The sequence below is a fragment of the Panthera tigris genome, chromosome C2 (genome assembly GCF_018350195.1).
Source record: "Panthera tigris isolate Pti1 chromosome C2, P.tigris_Pti1_mat1.1, whole genome shotgun sequence".
NCBI lineage: Eukaryota > Metazoa > Chordata > Mammalia > Carnivora > Felidae > Panthera > Panthera tigris.
Window position 1 is genome coordinate 73,561,344 of NC_056668.1, and position 20,477 is coordinate 73,581,820.

Below are 20,477 nucleotides of genomic sequence, written 5' to 3' on the forward strand. Positions count from 1 at the left end.
CAGGCTAAGATTGACATTAGTTTTTCTGGCCAGTCTTCTTTCTCTGCTACTATCAATAAAAAGTCTTAAGTCTTTCCCCTGGGGTGGATGTTGAGTCACTTTTCCTGTGCCCCATGTTTAGGCTGTTCATTTTCTACTCTTAAGTTCTGGACCTTCTTTTGTCTATACAAATTTGTGCTTCTGGATGTGTCTATAGCTTCATCGGACCCCATTCCTCTGCATCTAGACTCTGGTGGCCAAGTTTTTCTTTCTTTCTTTTCTCCAACACGTTACATAGTTACTCAAGTCCTTAATGCAAAAATACAACAGGTCGGGGCTTGGATGGGCCGTGAGTAAATGAAAAATCAAGGTCTGGGTGGGGAGAGATAAACTTGGGTTCTGTCCTCAGAGTAGGTTTGTTGAGAGGGCAGGAAAAGGGTGCACGGAGTTAAGGCCAGGTTGGGAAGCCTGGATTATTCTGAGTTATGGGCCAGACTTTGGACTCCATGAGTTCAGGAAGAGAGGCTAGAGAAATACCTTCCCCACCCAGCCAGTTTATGCCTCACATGCCATCATTTCAGATTCCTTGCTCTGACCTGCATTGCATTGCATTAACACTCAAAGCACTCACCCAAGAATCTGGAGGTCCCGGATTTAAGCTCCGAGCCTCAGTTTCCCTGCTTCCTTCATCCCCAGAAAATAGTGGGGATGTACGATCAGCCGTTCTTCACCCTTTGGAAGTTAGAGACCCCTTTGAACCTCAGTTGGAAGTTACAGATACTGCTTTACACATACTCAGAAATCTCTAATCCCCTTGAGTAAGATTTCCAAGATTAAAAACACTTTGAGGCCTTCCTGCCTCCATGAGTCTATAGAGTCCAAGTCGTGGATGACCTTGAACAACCGCACGCATTTGCACAACACTGTGCAGGACACCCCCACATCCATTCTTCTGTTTGCTCCTCCCAGCAGCCTCAAGAAGGGGCAGAGGCTATCCTCCCAATTTAACACACGAGAAAGCTGAGCTTGAAGGTTTCAAGTTTCCTTTCAGGTCAAACAGCTAGTTAGTGGTTCTTAACTCTACGTAGGGCTCAGTGCCCACAGCTCATGGCTTCACCACATTGTATACGTTATATATCTAATTATATATATATATATATATATATATATATATATGTACACGTATCTGTATATGTATCACTTCTGACCTCTGATCTTAAATATCACCTCTGACCTCAAATATCGAACCTTTCATGGGTTTGGGCTCCATTCCCAGATCAGCACCATGCCCTGTGGGAGCATATGGCCCTACCACCTTTCAGCTCAAAGTGCATCCCAAGTTTTCTGGGACTTACTCAAGGCCACTCAAAGTTTCTTTGTGGAAACTGGAACTAGTACCCAGAAGGTAGACCCCAGGCATTGGCTCCTTCCAGAGAGACAGGAAGTGGCATAGATAATTTCCTTTCACTGGGAAGGGTTTGAATTAAAGCCGGGAAGGGGTACCGAAGGGCCAGGTTGTCAGTGGTGGTGATGGGGCAGGGCAGTGCCGGGAAGTGCCAGGCAGAGGAAAAGCTGAACTTGCCCTCTCGTCCTTTCTGCCAGATCAGCAGCGCATCCTACCTTTGTTGGCTGCTGCTGCTTTCCCAGAAGAGGTCCATGTTTATGGTCTTAGCATCTTCTGCCAGGTCTCATTTCCTATCTGCTCCTCCCGAGGAGGTCATGTTCAACCAGCAAGTTAGTTGCGCTGTGAGGGATACAAGGATGCGTCTGATCCAGGGGGCTGGATCCAGGGTACAACCCAGACAAGATACTGTTCCTGCCTGAAGGAATCTCTGGGGATGAATGATGAACATCCCTGCCCTTGAAAAACTTATTGACTAGAGAAGGACAGAGATGGGGACGCAACGAATTCCAAACGAGGCCAGCTGTGGCATGGCCATAATGGACACTGGGAAGACCACCTGCGTGGGAGGGCAACTAATGCTGACTCACAGAATCTGGGGAAAGCTTCCTAGAGGCGACCGTATTTGAGCTAGACTTGGAAGTATGGGGAAGATTTAGATGAGGACAAAGAGCACTCTGGGTGGGGGAATTGCTTGGCATGTGGGAAAGGTGAAGGGGCTTGCTGACTGGACCGTAAGTAGCATATGGCAGGGCATGTGGTTGTGGGGTTCAAAGGCAAGCCGGTGTTTGGCACCAAAGGTTGACGTGGGCTTAAAACTAACAGCAGTGTTGGTGAGATGACCCTGACTCACGTGTGCTCTCTCCCCTTGCAGAGGCCATGTCGCTGAAACATTACCTTCTTTTGCTGGTGGGCTGCCAAGCCTGGAGTGCAGGGCTGGCCTACTATGGCTGCCCAAATGAGTGTACCTGCTCCAGGGCCTCCCAGGTGGAGTGCACTGGGGCACGCATTGTGGCAGTGCCCACTCCCCTGCCCTGGAACGCCATGAGCCTGCAGATCCTCAACACGCACATCACCGAACTCAACGAGTCCCCATTCCTCAACGTCTCAGCCCTCATTGCCCTGAGGATTGAGAAGAACGAGCTGTCCCACATCGTGCCTGGTGCCTTCCGTAGCCTGGGCTCGCTGCGTTACCTCAGCCTTGCCAACAACAAGCTTCAGGTGCTGCCTATTGGCCTCTTCCAGGGCCTGGACAACCTCGAGTCACTCCTTCTGTCCAGCAACCAGCTGGTGCAGATCCAGCCGGCACACTTCTCCCAGTTCAGCAACCTCAAGGAGCTGCAGTTGCACGGCAACCACCTGGAATATATCCCTGATGGTGTCTTCGACCACCTGGTGGGCCTCACCAAGCTCAATCTCGGCAAGAATAGCCTCACCCATCTCTCGCCCAGGGTCTTCCAGCGCCTGGGCAACCTCCAGGTCCTCCGGCTGTATGAGAACAGACTCTCAGAAATCCCCATGGGCACTTTTGATGGGTGTGGAAACCTCCAGGAGCTGGCCCTGCAGCAGAACCAGATTGGTATGCTCTCCCCTGGCCTCTTCCACAACAACCGTAACCTCCAGAAGCTCTATCTGTCCAACAACCACATCTCCCAGTTGCCCCCTGGCATCTTCATGCAGCTGCCCCAGCTCAACCGTCTCACGCTTTTTGGGAATTCCCTGAAGGAGCTCTCTCCGGGGATCTTTGGGCCCATGCACAACCTGCGTGAGCTTTGGCTCTACGACAACCACATCACTTCTCTGCCTGACAACGTCTTCAGCAACCTCCGCCAGCTGCAGGTCCTGATTCTCAGTCGTAACCAGATCAACTACATCTCCCCAGACGCCTTCAATGGGCTGGTGGAGCTGCGGGAGCTGTCCCTCCACACCAATGCGCTGCAAGAGCTGGACGGGAATGTCTTCCGCATGTTGGTCAATCTACAGAACATCTCCTTGCAGAACAACCGCCTCAGACAGCTCCCAGGGAATATCTTTGCCAATGTCAATGGCCTCATGACCATCCAGCTGCAGAACAACCAGCTGGAGAACCTGCCCATGGGCATCTTCGATCACCTGGGGCACCTGTGTGAGCTGAGGCTCTATGACAACCCCTGGAGATGCGACTCAGACATCCTACCACTCCGCAATTGGCTTCTGCTCAACAAGCCCAGGTTGGGGACAGATACTCTCCCGGTATGTTTCAGCCCACCCAGTGTCCGAGGCCAGTCCCTCATCATCGTCAGCGTCAGTGCTGCTGTCCCCAGTGTCCAGGTCCCAGTGATCCCCGAGGTGCCCAGCTACCCGGAAACACCACAGTACCCGGACACACCCAGCTACCCCGACACCACCCCCATCTCCTCCACTACTGAGTTCACCAGCTCCGTGGAGGACTACACTGACCTGACCACCGTTGAGGTCACCGAAGACCGTGGTACGTGGGGCATGACCCAGGCCCAGAGCGGGCTGGCCATTGCCGCCATTGTCATTGGCATCATTGCCCTGGCCTGTTCCCTGGCTGCCTGCATCTGCTGTTGCTGCTGCAGGAAGAGGAGCCATGCGGTCCTGATGCAGATGAAGGCACCCAACGAGTGTTGAAGAGGCGGGCTGGAGGCAGAGCTGGGGGACAGTGGGACCACTGGAAGATCTGGGAATTTCATTGTTCCACCTCCACCCCTGGGTCCACAGAGCCATCCCCTGCTTCCTCTCTGCTCCCCAAGAGAAAGCCCCCCCCCCCCACTTTTTCCTGACCTGCCTGGTTCTCCTATAGAGAACTACAGGAGAATCAGCTCTTGCAGGGCCTTCTTAGCCACCAGGGAGATCGAACTGGCCATGGCAAAACCCCCCTGGGGTTTCTAATTCATGTCTAATTCACTCGAGAAAGCCCCTCTCCGCAGCCTCACCAGCTCTCCTCCAAGAACAAGCTTCCCTGTGTCCACGGCCCTGCTGGCCTCTGTAGACTCCGTTCTCATGTCTGCTCACTTTGTGGGAATAGTTCTCCCCGGGGGGGGGGCAGCTCCTCTCCCAAGTATGATGTAAGTTGATTCCCCTTCCTTCGCTTCCCCCCCACCTGTGGCATGGCTGTCCCCTGTCCCCTGAAATGAAAGGTCTCCCTCAATGTTCTGCTCCTGAAGGCAGGGTGAGTTCTGTCCTCAAAGACGGCTTCCACCCACTCAACTGGCTTCCTGAGAGTGGCCAAGCACCCTGGCTTTCGGATGCTGTGAAAGAGACAAGGAGGGACCATGTCGCTCAGTTCCTGTGGAGAGGGCCGCTGTCAACATCTCTCACGGGATCGTTATCTGGAAAAGGAAGAAGGGCACCAGTGCAATAAGTCAGCCTCGTGGAGAATACTTCTGAACTGCAGACTTTGCTTTGAAAATTTTGGTCCCTTGGGGAATAAGATCATGTAGAATGTCTGCCCCCTAAAAACATTTAAAATCAGCTTATTGGTACTGGATGGAGAAAGCACCCAGGTACCAGGGGGCCCTTATGTTCACCCCTAGGGTTTTTCTCTTTTAACTTTTTATTGAAGTGTAGCATACGTACAGAAACGTGGGAGTGTGATCATGTAGTGTTGGATGGATCTTCACAAACAGTTCATACCCATGTAATCAGCATCCACATCAAGAAACAGAGTATCACTAGAATCTTCAATCCTGGGCTTTAACTGGAGAATAGAGGCTTTTGGAGATGGGTCCCCATGAGCCAAGCCAGCCCCTCACTGTCCTTGCCAGCCAGCCCTTGCAAAGGCCCAGCTGCCAGGGGTGGCGGAGAGGATGTGGGTACATTCTGGCCTAGACAGCAGATGTTATTAGATCCCCATGCCCCAAGGCACCCAGGATGGCCAGGTTAGAGGCATCTCGACTGCAGAAGACCTTTCTCTGCCAGCAAGTTGTCTGCTGCTGATCGGAGGCCCCTCTGCCTGGTCCTTTTATGGGCATGCTATGCCTTATATCTGTTTTTAATTTTCACTCCCCATTTGCGGGAAGTGAAATAGTTCAGAGATGAGATCCTTTAATTGAAAAGCCAAGTGTAATGGAACCCGGCAATCCTGTTAGTGTGGTAAAATCCCCCATCAGTCAGCTAGACACGGATGTTCATCACATACAGCAGGCAACATCAGGGCATACAGAGAGGTCACGCTGGGTCAGGGGGCTCTCTGGGACTCCTTGTGCCTGTGGCCTGGTTGTGAGAGTGGAGTTGTTTGGTCCGGGGTTATAATAGTCACGTAAATGCCTGCCTTTGTCACCCTTTCTGCTCCACACACATTCACACTGGTAAAGAAATTTTGCTCAGGGCAACTCACATCTTCGTCTGGACAACTGGTCTATCAGTTGAGAGGTAAAAACAGTGAAATGGAGAATTTCGGGTGCCTATGTCTGCCCAGGAAAGAGCTGCAGCCAATGCTATCACGATTCGGAAACCCTGACTGGCTCTTACTAGTTTCCTCTGTAGCACAAGATGAATGGGAAATCCCGCGAGGCCTTAGTAGCACGGTGCTACCAGGTTCCCAACAAAAAGGGTCCATGAAGGGATGTGCTAACTAGTACACTTAGTAGTGTTATACTCTCTGTTCCAGAGAATCTGGGAGAGACAGGGCTTGTCAAAGGCAAAAAACATCTTCTCTCCAAGGTAAATCTGGGCCTCCAAAATGTTTTCAAAATATTTATAGCAACTAGTGGACAGGTACTGACACTTGCCAGAGCATGAAAGGAAGTGAGCCCAGAGCTTGGGGCATGGGCATCATTCCACTGATGGTGCTGCCCTATTCGATCCTGGGGCCATCAGGGAAAGCTGCCTGCTTTCCTCCAGACAGGAAGCATGGTGTGGCACCGCCTCCGGTGTCTCGTTGTACAAGGGTGCAAGTGGGCCAGAGATGGCAGGGAGGTGAGGAAGGAGTCATCTTCATCCAGTGTGTCCCCTTTACCTGACCCTCTGGCTTGCCTGTCCCTTTCTTTCATCAGAGTGGCTTGGATGGAGCCACTGGGCCTCCAATTCTTCGTCAGGCGTCTTGGCCTCTGCACCATGTTGTCTGGTCAGGAAGCTACCAGAAAAGCTGGGTGGAGTTTCCTTTCCAATAAGACATTGCATTTGCTCACTTCTCAGCGCTGGAGCGAGCTGCTTTGTCCCCCAAGGCTGAGGTAGGGCACAGGGTTCACTTTAATTTTTCACCTTGTCGGTACTAGCAGCTTCCATTAATGTTAATGTTGCAAGAAAGATAATAAAAGCCAGTTAGAACCACTGTTTAGCGACGATGCTTACTTAAGTGCGTAGATACCCTTTAAAGCACTTAACGAGCATTTTCTTTTTAAACTTCACAGCACCCTTGTGCATAGATACTACCATTATCCCTTTGAAATGGGTCTAAAATCACTTTCTTCCGCAACGTTATTCAGTGGGCTGTGGGTTTCCTTTCTGTCTTCAAACTTTGTACGAGACCTTGTGGCCTGTCCTGCACTTTCATCAGTCGAGAAAATGGGAGTCACTTTCCTGTTGCTTCTTATAGTCCCAGGCATGGGAACCTCATGTGGTAGTGTGTGGACCAGAAGCCTGGTCAATACAGGAAAACATGAAGTTCACCCGTCCCTTACAGAAAAAAGGCCCCTCTCATGGAAACTGTTGGGGCTGTGTGTGTGCTCTCTTCCTCTTTAGGAGTTAAGGGCGCAGCTCAGCTCTCAGGACTCTTCATGGGCAACAACACAAGTTCACAACCCTTCAGATGTCAGTGCGGAGCAGTTTCAGGAATCTGTTTCCAAACTCAGGAAGCTTATGGAGAGCAGACAGCTAGAGATAACTAGGTAACTAGAGCCGGTAACCAGATGTTGGCTGTATCCCAGCCTTTAGCTACAAACCACTCCGAGCTCAGCCCACAGATCCTAGAGTCAGAACCGAATCCAGGGTGCTGGGGAGGTGGTGGTGGGCTCGAGGAAGAAGCCATCACTGGGGTTCGGAGAGGGGGGCCGGGCGGGTGCTTCTCCAGGCCAGACTCCTCCCAGCCTGGATCTCTCCCTCACCTACGGAGAGCTCCTTCTCACCAACCTGTTGCCTTCATGCTGCATTCAAAAGTAGATCATATTCGCCTCGCTTAGAGAATCACTGCAAATAATCCCAGGTGCTTGGTGATGCGTTTAGAGATTTCTAGGCCCCCAGGGTTTTATAGAGTGTGAGCCCTGGTGGGCAGGGTTGGGGGTCCAACTTCGCTGGACGCTGCCCGTAACAACCGTGGTGTACAGAATCAACAATAAATGGTATACACAGGACACCTGTGCTCTCTATGGACGTCTTGGCTAAGGAATCTCACACCTGTTGATTCTACTCCTGTCACATGCGTGCAAGGCTGACCCAGACAGCCCCTGACAGAGAGTAGGTTCCAAGCTGGGAAAAGGCCTTTCGAAAGTGAGGGGGAACAAAAATGGAGTAACAAATGCTATCTATAGGCCACTGTGGCTGGAAGGAGTCTTAAGAATAGGTTCAACCTGAAGAAAGTGAGATCCAAGGGGGAAATGAGTTTCCCATAGTCACCTAGTGAACTTAGCTGAGCTTGGACTGCAGCGGGTCCCCAGACCTCCAGACTGGAGGTTCTTCTATGTCACCAGAGAGGCCACGAAGTCCACTCAGCCTTCATTGACCGTGCACGTGAACACGCACACGCACACACGCACACGCACACACTCAGACTCAGGTGGACAGGACTCTCCTGCACACCTCAGGACTCCTATCAGTGCTGAGCACCAGGCTCGGTGAGTCACAGGCTGTCAGAAGACACTAGCTCCCTCCAACATGTCCAGGTGTCCCCAAAACTCGTTCAGGTCTCCAGATTGCAGGGGCTGCCATAGTGGCTGGCATAGTGCTTCAGAGAGGAATGACTCTGTTGTTCCTTTATCCCGCTGCTATGCCCAATAAAGGAGCTTCAAACTGTATTTTCCCAGGCCCTTTTTAGCTCTTAGATCCCTTCTGCCAGGTGTACGCTTGTCCCAGGAAGCTGGACCTGAATGGGGGTCAATAGTGTGCTTGTTGTGCTTCAATGGTTGGGGCAACGCTTGTTGTCCTTCCTTCACCACTGGACCTGGCCTCTTAGACAAGTTTCTGGAGTTCTGGGTAATGGAAAAAGGGGTTAGAGTCTTTATCCAACTTCCCAGAAGGTCCCTAGAGTTCCTAATGCAAATCTCCCCTTCACACACACACATCAGCCCTCTACCACACCCATTGCACAGATGGGAATGCAAAGACTTATAGAGATAAAATAACTTGTGTGAAGTCTGGTTAATTAGGTGAAGAGCCAGGATTCAAACCCGGATCCACTGATACCCAATTTCTCTTGTTCACCATGATATTGACAAATAGACAAACTCTCTTTCTGCAGATGAGTGTCAATGTGATAAGAACCTATTCAGAGCACAGGGCAGATTGGACTGTTCCCCTAGCCTGGCTGTGAGTCTTCTCCAGAGGTGTCTCCCCTTCATTCACCCCTTGGCCTCTGGCCATTCTTCCAATGTGCCATCTTGCCTCTGTCAGCCTGGGTGCTACGAAGGTGGGTGCTATGAAGGGCGGGTGACTTGGAGGGTGGGAGCTATGGAGAGGGGGTGTTTTGGAGGGCGGGTGCTATGAAGGGTGGGAGCTATGGAGGTCCACAGGTTTTCTCCCCTCTGACACGCTCCCATTTTCCTCTGCCAAAGTGTGGATTTGTAATATGTCTCTATTGAAAAATGTTTTCTTGCTACATTTTATCAGACCTTTGTGGTTTGGCTGATGAAATATTAGTTAATATTTGAAAAGGAGTGAGATAGATATTAATACCATGCAACGAATTTTAAAGTCAACAGTCTGCTTTGAATGGTAGACTGGACATTGAAAATCATCTGAGATTGCTTATCTGGGTCATGCCTTCACCCTGCATCCCTTAAAACATATACATGCTTGGGGCGCCTGGGTGGCTCAGTCGGTTAAGCGTCCGACTTCGGCTCAGGTCGTGATCTCACAGTTCATGAGTTCGAGCCCCGCATCGGTCTCTGTGCTGACAGCTCAGAGCCTGGAGTCTGTTTCGGATTCTGTGTCTCCCTCTCTCTCTGCTCCTCCCCTGCTCATGTTCCATCTCTCTCCTTTAAAAATAAATAAACATTAAAAAAATAAAAAAACATATATATGCTCATATACACCCCCCACCCCCCTCCCGCCCCCTCCCCCTCCCCCCTCCTCCCCCTCCTCCCACACACAGTTTGCCTCATTCTGTAGCCCCTGGATGAACCTTTCTAAACAGGAAAACCACTGCCTCCCAAGGCAATGTTTTTCATCCTTGGCTAGCCCTGTGGTGAAAGCATGCCTCTCCATATTGGGCCCCAATCCACCGCCTTCTATCTTCTCCCTTTTTAACCCAGAAAGGCTTTAGAAAGTTGGTTTATGAAACAAACAGACAAACCAAGGAACCAGCCCACAGCCCTCTTAGAGTGTCTCCTGTCACTGATAGCCCAGCAGATGTCTGTGGCTGGCTGTTTGGCTGAGGTCAGGCTCCCAGCACTGGCCTGGCCCTTCACCAGGAGAGGATGTAGGCGTGGACCCCCGGTCCTAGTCCTCACCTCGGGATAGGCCTATTGGAAACTTTCTAGGGCCTAGTGGATGCCCTGGGGTCCTCCTGCAGGTGCCAGGCCTGGGATCTTAGCCAGATTTTGGCCTCAGTGTGGATCTGTCCATGGAAACAGTTCAGGGTTATTTTGTAATCTTTAGAGGCCTTGTGCCAGATTCTATTCTCCTGTCCTGTGACCCTGGTGACATTCCGGGAACACTTAGGCCACGTGAGGGGAGGAACCACTGCCTGGAACTTTGATCCGTGCTGGCACTGCTGGGTTCATACTGATCACAGACCACACCAGACCCTTCTGCTCCACCGGAAGAGCCAGGGCGGCCGGTGTGCACCTGCTCAGCCCCTCACGGTAGGTCTCCTGGGGTCTGTGGGAACATGGGAGGAATCTGGCCTCAGTCCCGGCTGTGGGGCACAAGAGGGGAAGGCCACTCTCCCAGGTTTCAGAGCATGTCCCCAACTCCAGGCAGGCTGCACTATCCGTGCCCATGGGAGGAGAAGCCCCTGAAGTGCTCAGCTGGGTGGTCAGGTGCTGGCCTGAGGCAAGGCTTTCCTGAGATCAAGGTGACCCAGTCCCTGTGCTCTGGGGGCACATAGTGAACTGTGGGGATAAGCAGACAACCACATGCCCAGGTTTGTCTGGTTCCAGCCTTGCTTATGCCTTGTTAATGTCACCCTGGCATAATTATCCTTAGCTCCTGTTTTAGTCCTGGCTTAGTTGATAAAGTCTATAGTCCCTCTAGGAATAAAATACGTACATAGCTACCTTTTACTGAACATTTACTGTTGCCCAGGTACTGTGTTAAATGCTTTATATTTACTATCTAACTTACGCATCGAATACTAATTTTAACCCTGAGGGACGGGGTTATAATCATGCAGGGGAAAATGGAGGCTGGATGACCTGGCCAAGCCCACACAGCTTGTAGGTAGCAGTGTCAGAATTTGAACCCAGGTCACAGCCCCGGCAGAGCTCAAGTGCCCCCCGACTCCACTAAGCAGAAGGAACATAAGGCGTGATGTACAGGGTGCCACAAGCCACAGACACCTGTGGTTCAATTCAGCACACAGCACCTCGCCCGGGCTCAGCTCGGTGCTGGGGACGCTCCGTCAGGTTGGACCCGCTGCAGAGGACAGAAGCCCAGCCCCCTGAGGCTCACAGTCAGATGGCTGCAAGTGATCAGAATTTAGAGCAGAGGAACCCAAGCGTTCCACTGAGGACGGGAATGGCCTGTGGGATCCCCAGGAGATGCAGTCAAGGAGGGCTTCCTGTAGGAGGTGTGACTTGCACGGGCCGGGGGTGCAGGCAGGATGGGGAGTCTTGGGGGCATTCTAAAATGAAAAGGGCTGTAGAAGCAGAAGCTAGAGGTGGCACCCTGTGGAAAGCGTTCGAGGAAACCCCGTGCTCAGTTCACAACTTGTCTGATTTCACAAGGCTGGCTATCTTCAAGAACACCATGGCAGCTGGGAGACGGGCTCTTCCAGGCTTTTGCAGTGTAATTGCAAGGAGGGAGAGAAATCAAGGGAGCCCATTATGTGTTTGGAACTGTGCTGTGTGTTTTACAGGATGACCTGAATTTTTATAATAACTTTTGACCTTATATTAAAGCCACTGGTTTGTTATATTTTTAGAATGTAAAACATATATGATAAAGCAAAAGGAAAAAAGTAAAATCACCCACAGTTCTATTTTTCAAAGATTACCCAAGCAAATACTTGGTACACAATCTGAACTTTATCTAGGGGCCCACGGAGAGTCACTTCATTGACATAAAGATGTGGGTTGAAAGGCGCTGATTCTGAATAACAAAAGAAGCCCCCTATTATCTCTCAGGAAGCTTCAAGGGTTTTTGGAGCTGTGTCAAGAACCAGGATAAAGAGAGCAAATGTATATTTTTTTTTTGTTTTTTAATTTTTATTTATTTTTGAGAGACAGAGAGAGAGAGAGACAAAGTGAGAGTAGGGCAGGGGCAGAGAGAGAGAGAGGGAGACACGGAATCCGAAGCAGGCTCCAGGCTCTGAGTTGTTAGCACAGAGCCTGACACAGGGCTTGAACTCACAAACCCATGAGATCATGACCTGAGCTGAAGTCAGACGCTCAACTGACTGAGCCACCCAGGTGCCCCCAATTTTTTATGTGTATTTTTTTTTTTTTTTGAGAGAGAGAGAGAGAGAAAGAAAGAACACAAGTGGGGAAGGGGCAGAGAAAGACAGAGACACGGCATCTGAAGCAGGCTCCAGGTTCAGAGCTGTCAGCACAGAGGCCGACCCAGGGCTCGAACCACAAATGTATATTTCTTATATCACCATGTCACTTACGTCATTACCAGTTCTCTTACGTGATTACCGCACTAACTGTAACAAAGCCTTAATTTAGGTAGTAGTGTTACTATCGTGACTGTTCTCAATTTACAAGTGCCGAAACTGTCCCCGAGGGGCTACTCCCCTGCCTGGGACACAGTGGGCAGCAGGGTGGGGAGGGCCGGCTGGCTGGGGTGGAGGCAGGAGCCCAGAAAAGGAGGCTGGGATCCAGGCAGTGGCAGGCGTTCCCCGGGGACTGGGATGAAGCAGTCAGTGGCTCCAACCTCTGAAGCCCCTCTTGCTGCTCTCGGATGCCCTGGGGCCCAAGAGGCAGAAGGCAGCCCTGTTGGCCATGCAGACACCAGTGTCGACATCTCTGAGTATAGCAGCAGCCGCTGGAGGTTTGGGGCTGGGGCTCTGGGCTCCCATCACCCTCTGGAAGGAGTGAGGGTTGGCTTTGTGGTGGATGAGAGACTGGCTTGTGGCACACACAGAAATGTATCAACCCAAAAGCAACTTGAGAAGAGGAAAAAGTTCATCTGCGAGCAGTGAACCGCCCTCCCTGCCCCCACCAAAGCCAGACTTCCTTGGCTTGCTAAAGGCATGGAACAGTTTTTGTGGGCATTGGCTGGTCTCTGCATCAATGCAGAGGTGGTTTCTCGGATGAGAAGCAGGAATCTTCTGGCTGCCGCCCCACAGTCCCTTCTGGTACCAGGCTCCATGGTGCCTAGGCAGGGGCACTTCCCATCTCCAGAGCCCCCGGTGACCTGCTCTTAAGGGCAGTTGAGAAAGGGGCCCAAGTCCAGGGCATTCTAGCCAGAGCCATCAAAATCTGTGCTCTTCTAAACCAAGGACAAAGCAATTACATGTTTCCCTTGGCTGGGAGGAAAGAGCCAGAAAAAGTGCTACAGAAAGGCATCTCGCTGGTCCATAAATGGGGTGGTTGGACGATCTCATCAGGTTTTCCATAGCTAACTTCTGTGACCACTTCAGAACAAAGCTGGGACTGGCCTGAACTCAGAATAATCAGGGTCATTAACACTCTGTTGCTGAACACTCACTGTGGGCAGGGCTCTGGGTTTGTAGCTTTCAACACATTTTCTCATTCAATCCTCAGAACAACTCCATGAGGAAGGTAGTATTGAAGCTTGCTGGTTTGAAGATTAGGACCTTGAAGCACAGAGAGGTTAAGTAATTCAGCCAAGGCCACACAGCTAATGAGGGATGGAGACAGGATTTGAACCCATGCTGTCTGACTCCAGAGCACAAACTCTTAGCCATTCTAGAGTGGTGACAATGAGTCTCGGGCTGAGAGTGGATCGTTTGGAAGTGGTCAGTGTTCCACACCTTCACTGTGAGTGCTGTCCCCTGCTTCCTCCAACCCCCCCAGACCGGGGCTCTTTCTTTCCTGAACTTCAGAGGCCCTGTTCTGGCCCTCTTCCCACCATGACACCTCCAAGGGGTGAGAAGTTTGCAAAACCATAGGGACATAGCCATCCGGAGGCTATGCCCCTATTTTATTTTATTTTATTATTTTATTTTATTTTATATTTTATTATTATTTTTTATTTTTTAGAAAGGGAGGGGAGAGAGTGTGCGTGAAAGCAGATGAAGGGCAGAGGGAGAGAGAATCTCAGACAGGCTCCATGCCCAGCATAGAGCCTGATGCTGGGCTGGATCTCATGACCACGAGATCATGACCTGAGCCGAAATCAACACTTGGATACGTAACCAACTGAGCCCCCCAGGCCCCCCGGTGCCCACATTTGAAATCATGCTTCAGGTACCCAGGGGCCACGGCTCATGTGGGCTACCTTCCCAGGTCCATTTTCACTATGCTGATTATGTCACGGAAGTGCATGCCCTTAGGGATCTGGGGACAGACAGCACGTGAGGTCCCTTGTATATATTCACTCCAGGGCCTTCATGTCCATACTAGTGGAAGTCTTTCTGGAAACTGCCTTTGAGAACCAAAGACTAAAGGGGTTTGCAAGGAAGGATACTGGCGCAGTATGCGTTTTTATGCATTATGGCACGTTTAACATAAAAATTGTTCTCCTCTCTTACTCTCTGGAGGGGAAGCTTTCGAGTCTGCTCTCACAGCCTGGCTGATGGTCATTCACTTGGGCTTGAACCATGCTAGGGAAGGGCAAATCTACCTCCCACACTGCTCATACCAGCGATGAAGCGTTTGGGGCCACAAACCCTAACCAAGTCCACAGTAAGTCAGCACCGTGCTGGACGCTGAGCACAGAGATGAGCAGCCTCATCTCACAAAAAAGGACAGCCATGAAAGGCCACCGTTCTGGAGGGCCCAGCTAGCTGTCAAGATGGAGAAGCAACCACCAAGCACCTCATTCCTGGGCTCAAGGAAGTCTTCTGTCAGGATCCCTAGGGGCAGCCTGGATGGGGGTGGGGCAGTGGCTGCCTCATCCTTCTCCAGAACCTCTGCTTCTTATCCGTATCCTATACGTACGACCTCAAGAGAATAAAGTCTTGTGCTCAAGCTGAACTCTGTAACCGCTGGTCTAAGCCTTGTAGCACCAGGGGGCACACGCTTGTCTGACGCTTATTACTTTCCCGCCTGTGCCTGAGTGGCAGGCAGGCGCAGTTACTATGTGTCCTTCCCGGCCACCTCCTGTGGCCGACTCAGTGTCTATGCAAGCATCAGAGGAGCCTCAAGGGAGGTATGCACTTTCTGTGGGACAAATGGTCCCTTCTCTATTGATTCGGCAGAAAAGTTCCTGGAAAAACTGAGTTATTGAGTGTCTGAATGGGGGGAGGGTATAGGGGGCTTTTGTAAACACTGTGTTTGCAAACGGAGCCCTTTGGCCAGAAGTGGAATCTTGGGATGGAAGAGGCAGCCAGCAGAGGGCAGCAGAGAAGCAGCCAGCAAAGAGGCCGTTGGGGTCCCGATTCTCCAAAACCAAGCCAATTGTGAGTGCTTACTGGGGACAGGTTGTTTCTGTATTTCTTCCTTCTCCCTTGTCTCTTTTCTTCCTTCTTCTCTCCCTTCCTAACTTCTTTTCTGTCTTTTTTGGTAAAGTCAAATGTATTCTGTCTAAAGGGCATTCTGCTCTTCCCACTCTTTCGGTGTTTAAAAGAGTAATGATGTAATGATGAGTAATGATGCAAGGTGGCTTGTAACCTTGAACCATAACATACTTTATTAATTTCTCATTCCATGTTAGACACTGGCCTAAAATTTTGCTTATTTGTTTTGATTGAGTTCTCGCAATTCCCCTGACATGGTAGGCGCTACAGATGAAGTAAGACACCCACGGTCCTACAGCTAGAATGTGATGGAGCTTGTATTCAAACTCACGGAGCTTGGGCCACTACAAGCCATGGAAACGATGGGTGGGGGGCTTAGCAACCTGGAGGGGGGGCAGGTTGCACACCCCCTAATGGGGCCACAAAGCCCCAGTTGGTCTTGTCATGTGGGAATGTGAGCCCACAGCCCCTAAATCATCCTGAAATCTGGACTTTAAAACAAAAATCTTTTTTAATGTTTATTTATTTTTGAAGGAGAGAAAGAGCGTGAGCAGGGGAGGGGCAGAGAGAGAGAGGGAGACACAGAACCTGAAGCAGGCTCCAGGCTCTGAGCTGTCAGCACAGAGCCTGACGCGGGGCTCGAACCCACGAACTGCGAGATCACGACCCGGGCTGAAGTCAGACGCTTAACCGACTGAGCCACCCAGGGGCCCCCTGAAATCTGGACTTTTAATGTGAGATTCCTCCATGTTTACATGTTGGCTGATAGTTCACATACAAAACAGACTGAACCCTAAAACACACTTATGACCCGCAGCGCCAATCCAATCCTGTGGTTGGATGCTGGCATTAAAAATTTTTTTTTAGTTAACTAAAAACTCAGTCCTCTTCCCTTGAAAACAGAAACTTACTGGTCTGTGGAATCCCTGCAGCTGGGACCCTCTTTGTCCACACAATGTTGGAGAGTTCCAGGGGCTCCGAGGTGGGGGGTACAGGCAGGTGGGCAGGAGAGCACTGGGCAGCCGTAGTGAGGAGCAGGGATCATTTGAGGTAAGAACCTGTCTTGTCCCTTCTGCTACTCTCACCTTCAGCGGATGCACAGGAGCAGACGGTGAAATCTCCTCATAATTAGGGTCCGAAATGTGCTGAGGTCTGAAAGCTCAGGAAGAGTTACTGTTTAAAGATTTCCAACTCACTAATAATCTGCCCATATTTGGCCCATGACCTTAAAAAATTCCATGGGCAAAAATACCCATGCTCTCCTTACACCCTGTCTTTCATGCCTTTTTATCCCATTTCCGCCCTTTCTCTCATCTGGAAAGAGCATGGGAAGTCCCAGAGGCCTGGGTCGCTGTCTTGCCACTAACCTGCAGGGTGACTGGGCACAGGCCACATGACACCCGCATTGTCAGGAGGTCAGAATGCTGGTCCTGCTGACCTCACGAGGCTGCCAGAGGCAGTATGGGAACAACCACTGAAAACACAAACGGCTGCCCCAACGGGTGGCCTCCCTGACAGCTGATCCCCGTCCCTTCCCCCCACCCCCCCTGGGTCTTCTGGCTGACCCAGCGGTGCGCTGGCCACCATGCTGCACTGCCCTTAAGGTGTCACTTCTGTTTTCTCTTCCCATTGGGGTCAGGAGATGCTGCCCAGAGCCTGGCTACCCTGGGCCTGCCTCCTGCTCCTGGCCAGGCACGCCCAGCCCTGCCCGGAGGGGTGTGACTGTTTCATCGGGGAGGTGTTCTGCTCCGATGAGGGGCTGGCTGCCATCCCGCCAGACCTCCCACCACACGCCACAGACGTCATTTTCGTAGAGACCTCGTTCGCCACGGTGGGAGCTGGGGCCTTCAGCGGCAGCCCCAACCTGACCAAGGTGGTCTTCCTCAACACGCAGCTCCGCCACTTGGGGCCGGACGCCTTTGGGGGGCTGCCCAGGCTCCAGGACCTGGAGATCACTGGCAGCGTCTTCTCCAACCTCAGCACCGACACCTTCTCCAACCTGACCTCGCTGGGCAAGTTCACCCTCAACTTCAACATGCTGGAGGCCCTGCCCGATGGCCTCTTCCACCAAATGGGCGCCCTGGAGTCTCTCCAGCTGCAAGGCAACCGGCTCCAGAGCCTGCCCGGGAGGCTCTTCTGGCCCCTGGCCTGTCTGAAGACCCTCAACCTTGCTCAGAACCTGCTGGCCCGGCTGCCCGAGGAGCTGTTCGACCCCCTCGGCAGCCTGCAGACCCTGAGGCTCAGCAGCAACGCGCTCTCCAGCCTGCCCCAGGGCGTGTTTGGCAAACTGGGCTGCCTCCAGGAGCTCTTCCTGGACGGCAACTCCATCTCCGAGCTGCCGCCCACGCTGTTTTCGGGGCTGTTCCGTCTGGAGAAGCTGTGGCTGCAGCACAACACCATCAGGCACCTGCCCGGCTCCGTCTTCTCCTCCCTGGGCCACCTGACCTTCCTGAACTTGCAGGGGAACGCGCTGCGGACGCTGCCCGCCGGCCTCTTCGCTCACACCCCCGCCCTGGTCAGCCTGTCTCTGTCCTACAACCAGCTGGAGGCTGTCGGCGAGGGCACCTTTGCCAACCTGTCCAGCCTCGGTTCCCTCACGCTCTCGCACAACGCCATCGCCTTTCTCCCCACCGGCGTCTTCAGAGACCTGGAGGGGCTGGTCAAGCTCTACCTGGGCAGCAACAACCTGACAGCCTTGCACCCAGCCGTCTTCCAGAACCTGTCCAAGCTTGAGCTGCTCAGTCTCTCCAGGAACCTACTGACCACGCTCCCCGAGGGCATCTTTGACACCAACTACAACCTGTTCAACCTGGCCCTGCACGGCAACCCCTGGCAGTGCGACTGCCACCTGGCTTACCTCTTCAGCTGGCTGAACCAGTACAGCGACCGGCTCTTCAACATCCAGACCTACTGTGCTGGCCCCGCCTACCTGAAGGGCCAGGTGTTGCCCGCCCTAAAGGAGGAACAGCTGGTGTGTCCCGTCACCCGGGACCGCTTGGGCATCCAGGCCCCGAGGATGGAGGACAGGGAGCCCGGGGAAAGCTGGGATCTGGTAGCGGAGGAGAGGGCAGCCAGGAGCCGGTGCACCTACAGCAACCCCGAGGGCACCGTGGTGCTCGCTTGCGACGAGACCCGGTGTCGCTGGCTGAACATCCAGCTGTCCCCGAGGCAGGGGTCGGGCTCCCCGGGACTGACCCACAATGCCAGTCAGGAGTGGGACCTGAGGTCGAGCTGCGGCTCCGTGAGGCTCACTGTGTCTATCGAGGCTCGGCCCGGGGGAGACTAAGTATAGGGTCACCGAGCCGGGAGCCTGCATGGATGACTGCCGGGGCCTGACCAGGCGGGAGGTGGGGGCGGAGGGGGAGCTGGTGCTTTGCTTTTTCAGAGGGACGGAGCTACATCTCCAAGGGAGAGGAGGCCACGTGGCCAGCTCCACCAGCCAGGGTCCCCTCGTCCTCCTCCTCCTCTTCCATGATTACCACCCCAGGTCAGAGGCTGAGCGACCTACCGAGACCTGCCTCGGCCTTCCTCAAGCTTTGCAAAGCAGCCGTTAAAGCTGCACCACGGTCTGGAGAATAAAAGAATATTCTCCCTGGTGTTTCTTGATCCTCTAATACCCATCTCACTCTCATCCTGCCCTGAGGTTCCGGAACCTCCAGTCCACGTCCACAGCATGGAAGCTACCCTCTTTGGACATCCAGATGTCCAAAGTCCAGATGTCCCTTTCCATCTCTCTCCCTGGAAATTTGTTTTTCATCGACACTGAGGAAAACAAAGGAGGTGATAGAAGCGGGAGTGACCGGAAGGTTTAGGGGCAGAGGTGTGACTGCTGTGCGGGGCACTTGTGTCATTAGGGGCCACCTCTGGCAGCATGGCCGGGAGAAACCAGGATGAATGGTGCCTCAGGAGAGCAGACACGAGCTGTCTGGCTCTCCCCACACCAAGCCCGCTGCCCCTCACGTCCAGCAGAAAACGGGGCTGCTCCTTGAGGAGGAAGGGAGGAGGGGGCATGAACTGGGTGGCCTGGCACGGAGGTGCTTCGGTTCTTAGCTTTCTGATGGCATCTGATGCCGTGGGCCACTCGTTCACCGCAGTGCTTCTCTGGTTTGCTTATAGCCCTGGCCACTCTTCAGCCCCCCGGCCACCTCTTCCATGCTGCTGCCCTGATGGTCAGCCTCCCTGGGGAATCTCATGCATGTCCCTGGGGTCCGATGCATGATGACCTAAATCTTCATCCCGGGCTCCCGTCTTTCTGGCCCCCTGACGAGATATTATACTTCCCATGTACAATCATGCAGCCACAAACATGTGTAGACCAAACCCCTGTCCCCAGTTCCTCCCGGATTCCCATGGAGCAGATTGCCAAGGCCAGGGGCTGAGCGTGTTCTCCAGTCTCTGCTCGGCCTTCATCTCCACGGCCTACCAGTTGGTGGATGCCCATGAGTACCCCTCTCGCCATTTCTCCCTCCCCCATTCCCAGCCCAGGGAACCACAGTGCAGCGTCTTACCTGGTTCTCTGTGTGTAGTGCGGATGGGTCTGAGAGAACCGCTCGGTGGGGGAGGGAGAAATGAATCTGACGTATGGCAGGCCCTCCAGGAACTCACTTGAGGTCTGGTGGGAGAGATCAGACGAGGGGGCATGTGAGTGGAGTGACTCCCAGCTTTCTCTCCTGGGTGGCGGGGAGGACAGCGAAACCATTAACCAAGGACAGGAACAGATTTGGGGGACGGGAGGAGCAAGAGGTCAGTTGCAGACAAGGAAGTGGAATTCCTCCTTCATGTCCAGGGATGCCCTTTTAAAAAACGTGCTTCCGGGGCGCCTGGGTGGCTCAGTTGGTTGAGCGTCCGACTTCGGCTCAGGTCACGATCTCATGGTTCGTGAGTTTGAGCCCCGCGTCAGGCTCTGGGCTGATGGCTCCGAGCCTGGAGCCTGCTTCCGATTCTGTGTCTCCCTCTCTCTCTGCCCCTCCCCCGTTCATGCTCTGTCTTTCTCTGTCTCAAAAATAAATAAATGTTAAAAAAAAAAAATTAAAAAAAAAAAGCGTGCTTCCTGGGGGACCTGGGTGTCTCAGTCGGTTAAGCGTCCAACTCTGGATTTCGGCTCTGGTCATGATCTCGCAGTTTGTGGGATCGAGTCCTGCATCGGGCTCTGTGCTGACAGTGCAGAGCTTGCTTGGGATTTTTTCTCTC

General features: G+C 52.6%; 2 protein-coding genes across 3 annotated transcripts; both read left to right on the forward strand.

Moving 5' to 3' along the window:
* The first annotated feature begins 2,251 nt into the window (after positions 1-2,251).
* On the forward strand, positions 2,252-4,131 carry LRRC15 (leucine rich repeat containing 15). The gene has a single exon (XM_007090981.2). The coding sequence runs from the start codon at positions 2,261-2,263 to the stop codon at positions 4,013-4,015; it is 1,755 nt and encodes a 584-aa protein (XP_007091043.1). The 5' UTR covers positions 2,252-2,260; the 3' UTR covers positions 4,016-4,131.
* Positions 4,132-10,269: 6,138 nt separating this feature from the next.
* Positions 10,270-20,160, forward strand: CPN2 (carboxypeptidase N subunit 2). Of its 2 annotated transcripts, none has more exons than XM_007090982.3 (2): positions 10,270-10,344; positions 16,927-20,160. In XM_007090982.3, the coding sequence occupies exon 2, from the start codon at positions 16,930-16,932 to the stop codon at positions 18,571-18,573; it is 1,644 nt and encodes a 547-aa protein (XP_007091044.2). In that variant the 5' UTR covers positions 10,270-10,344; positions 16,927-16,929; the 3' UTR covers positions 18,574-20,160. The 2 variants fall into 2 exon arrangements, with proteins under 2 accessions (XP_007091044.2, XP_015397005.2); XM_015541519.2 differs by having other exon boundaries at positions 16,930-20,160.
* The last annotated feature ends 317 nt before the right edge of the window (positions 20,161-20,477 follow it).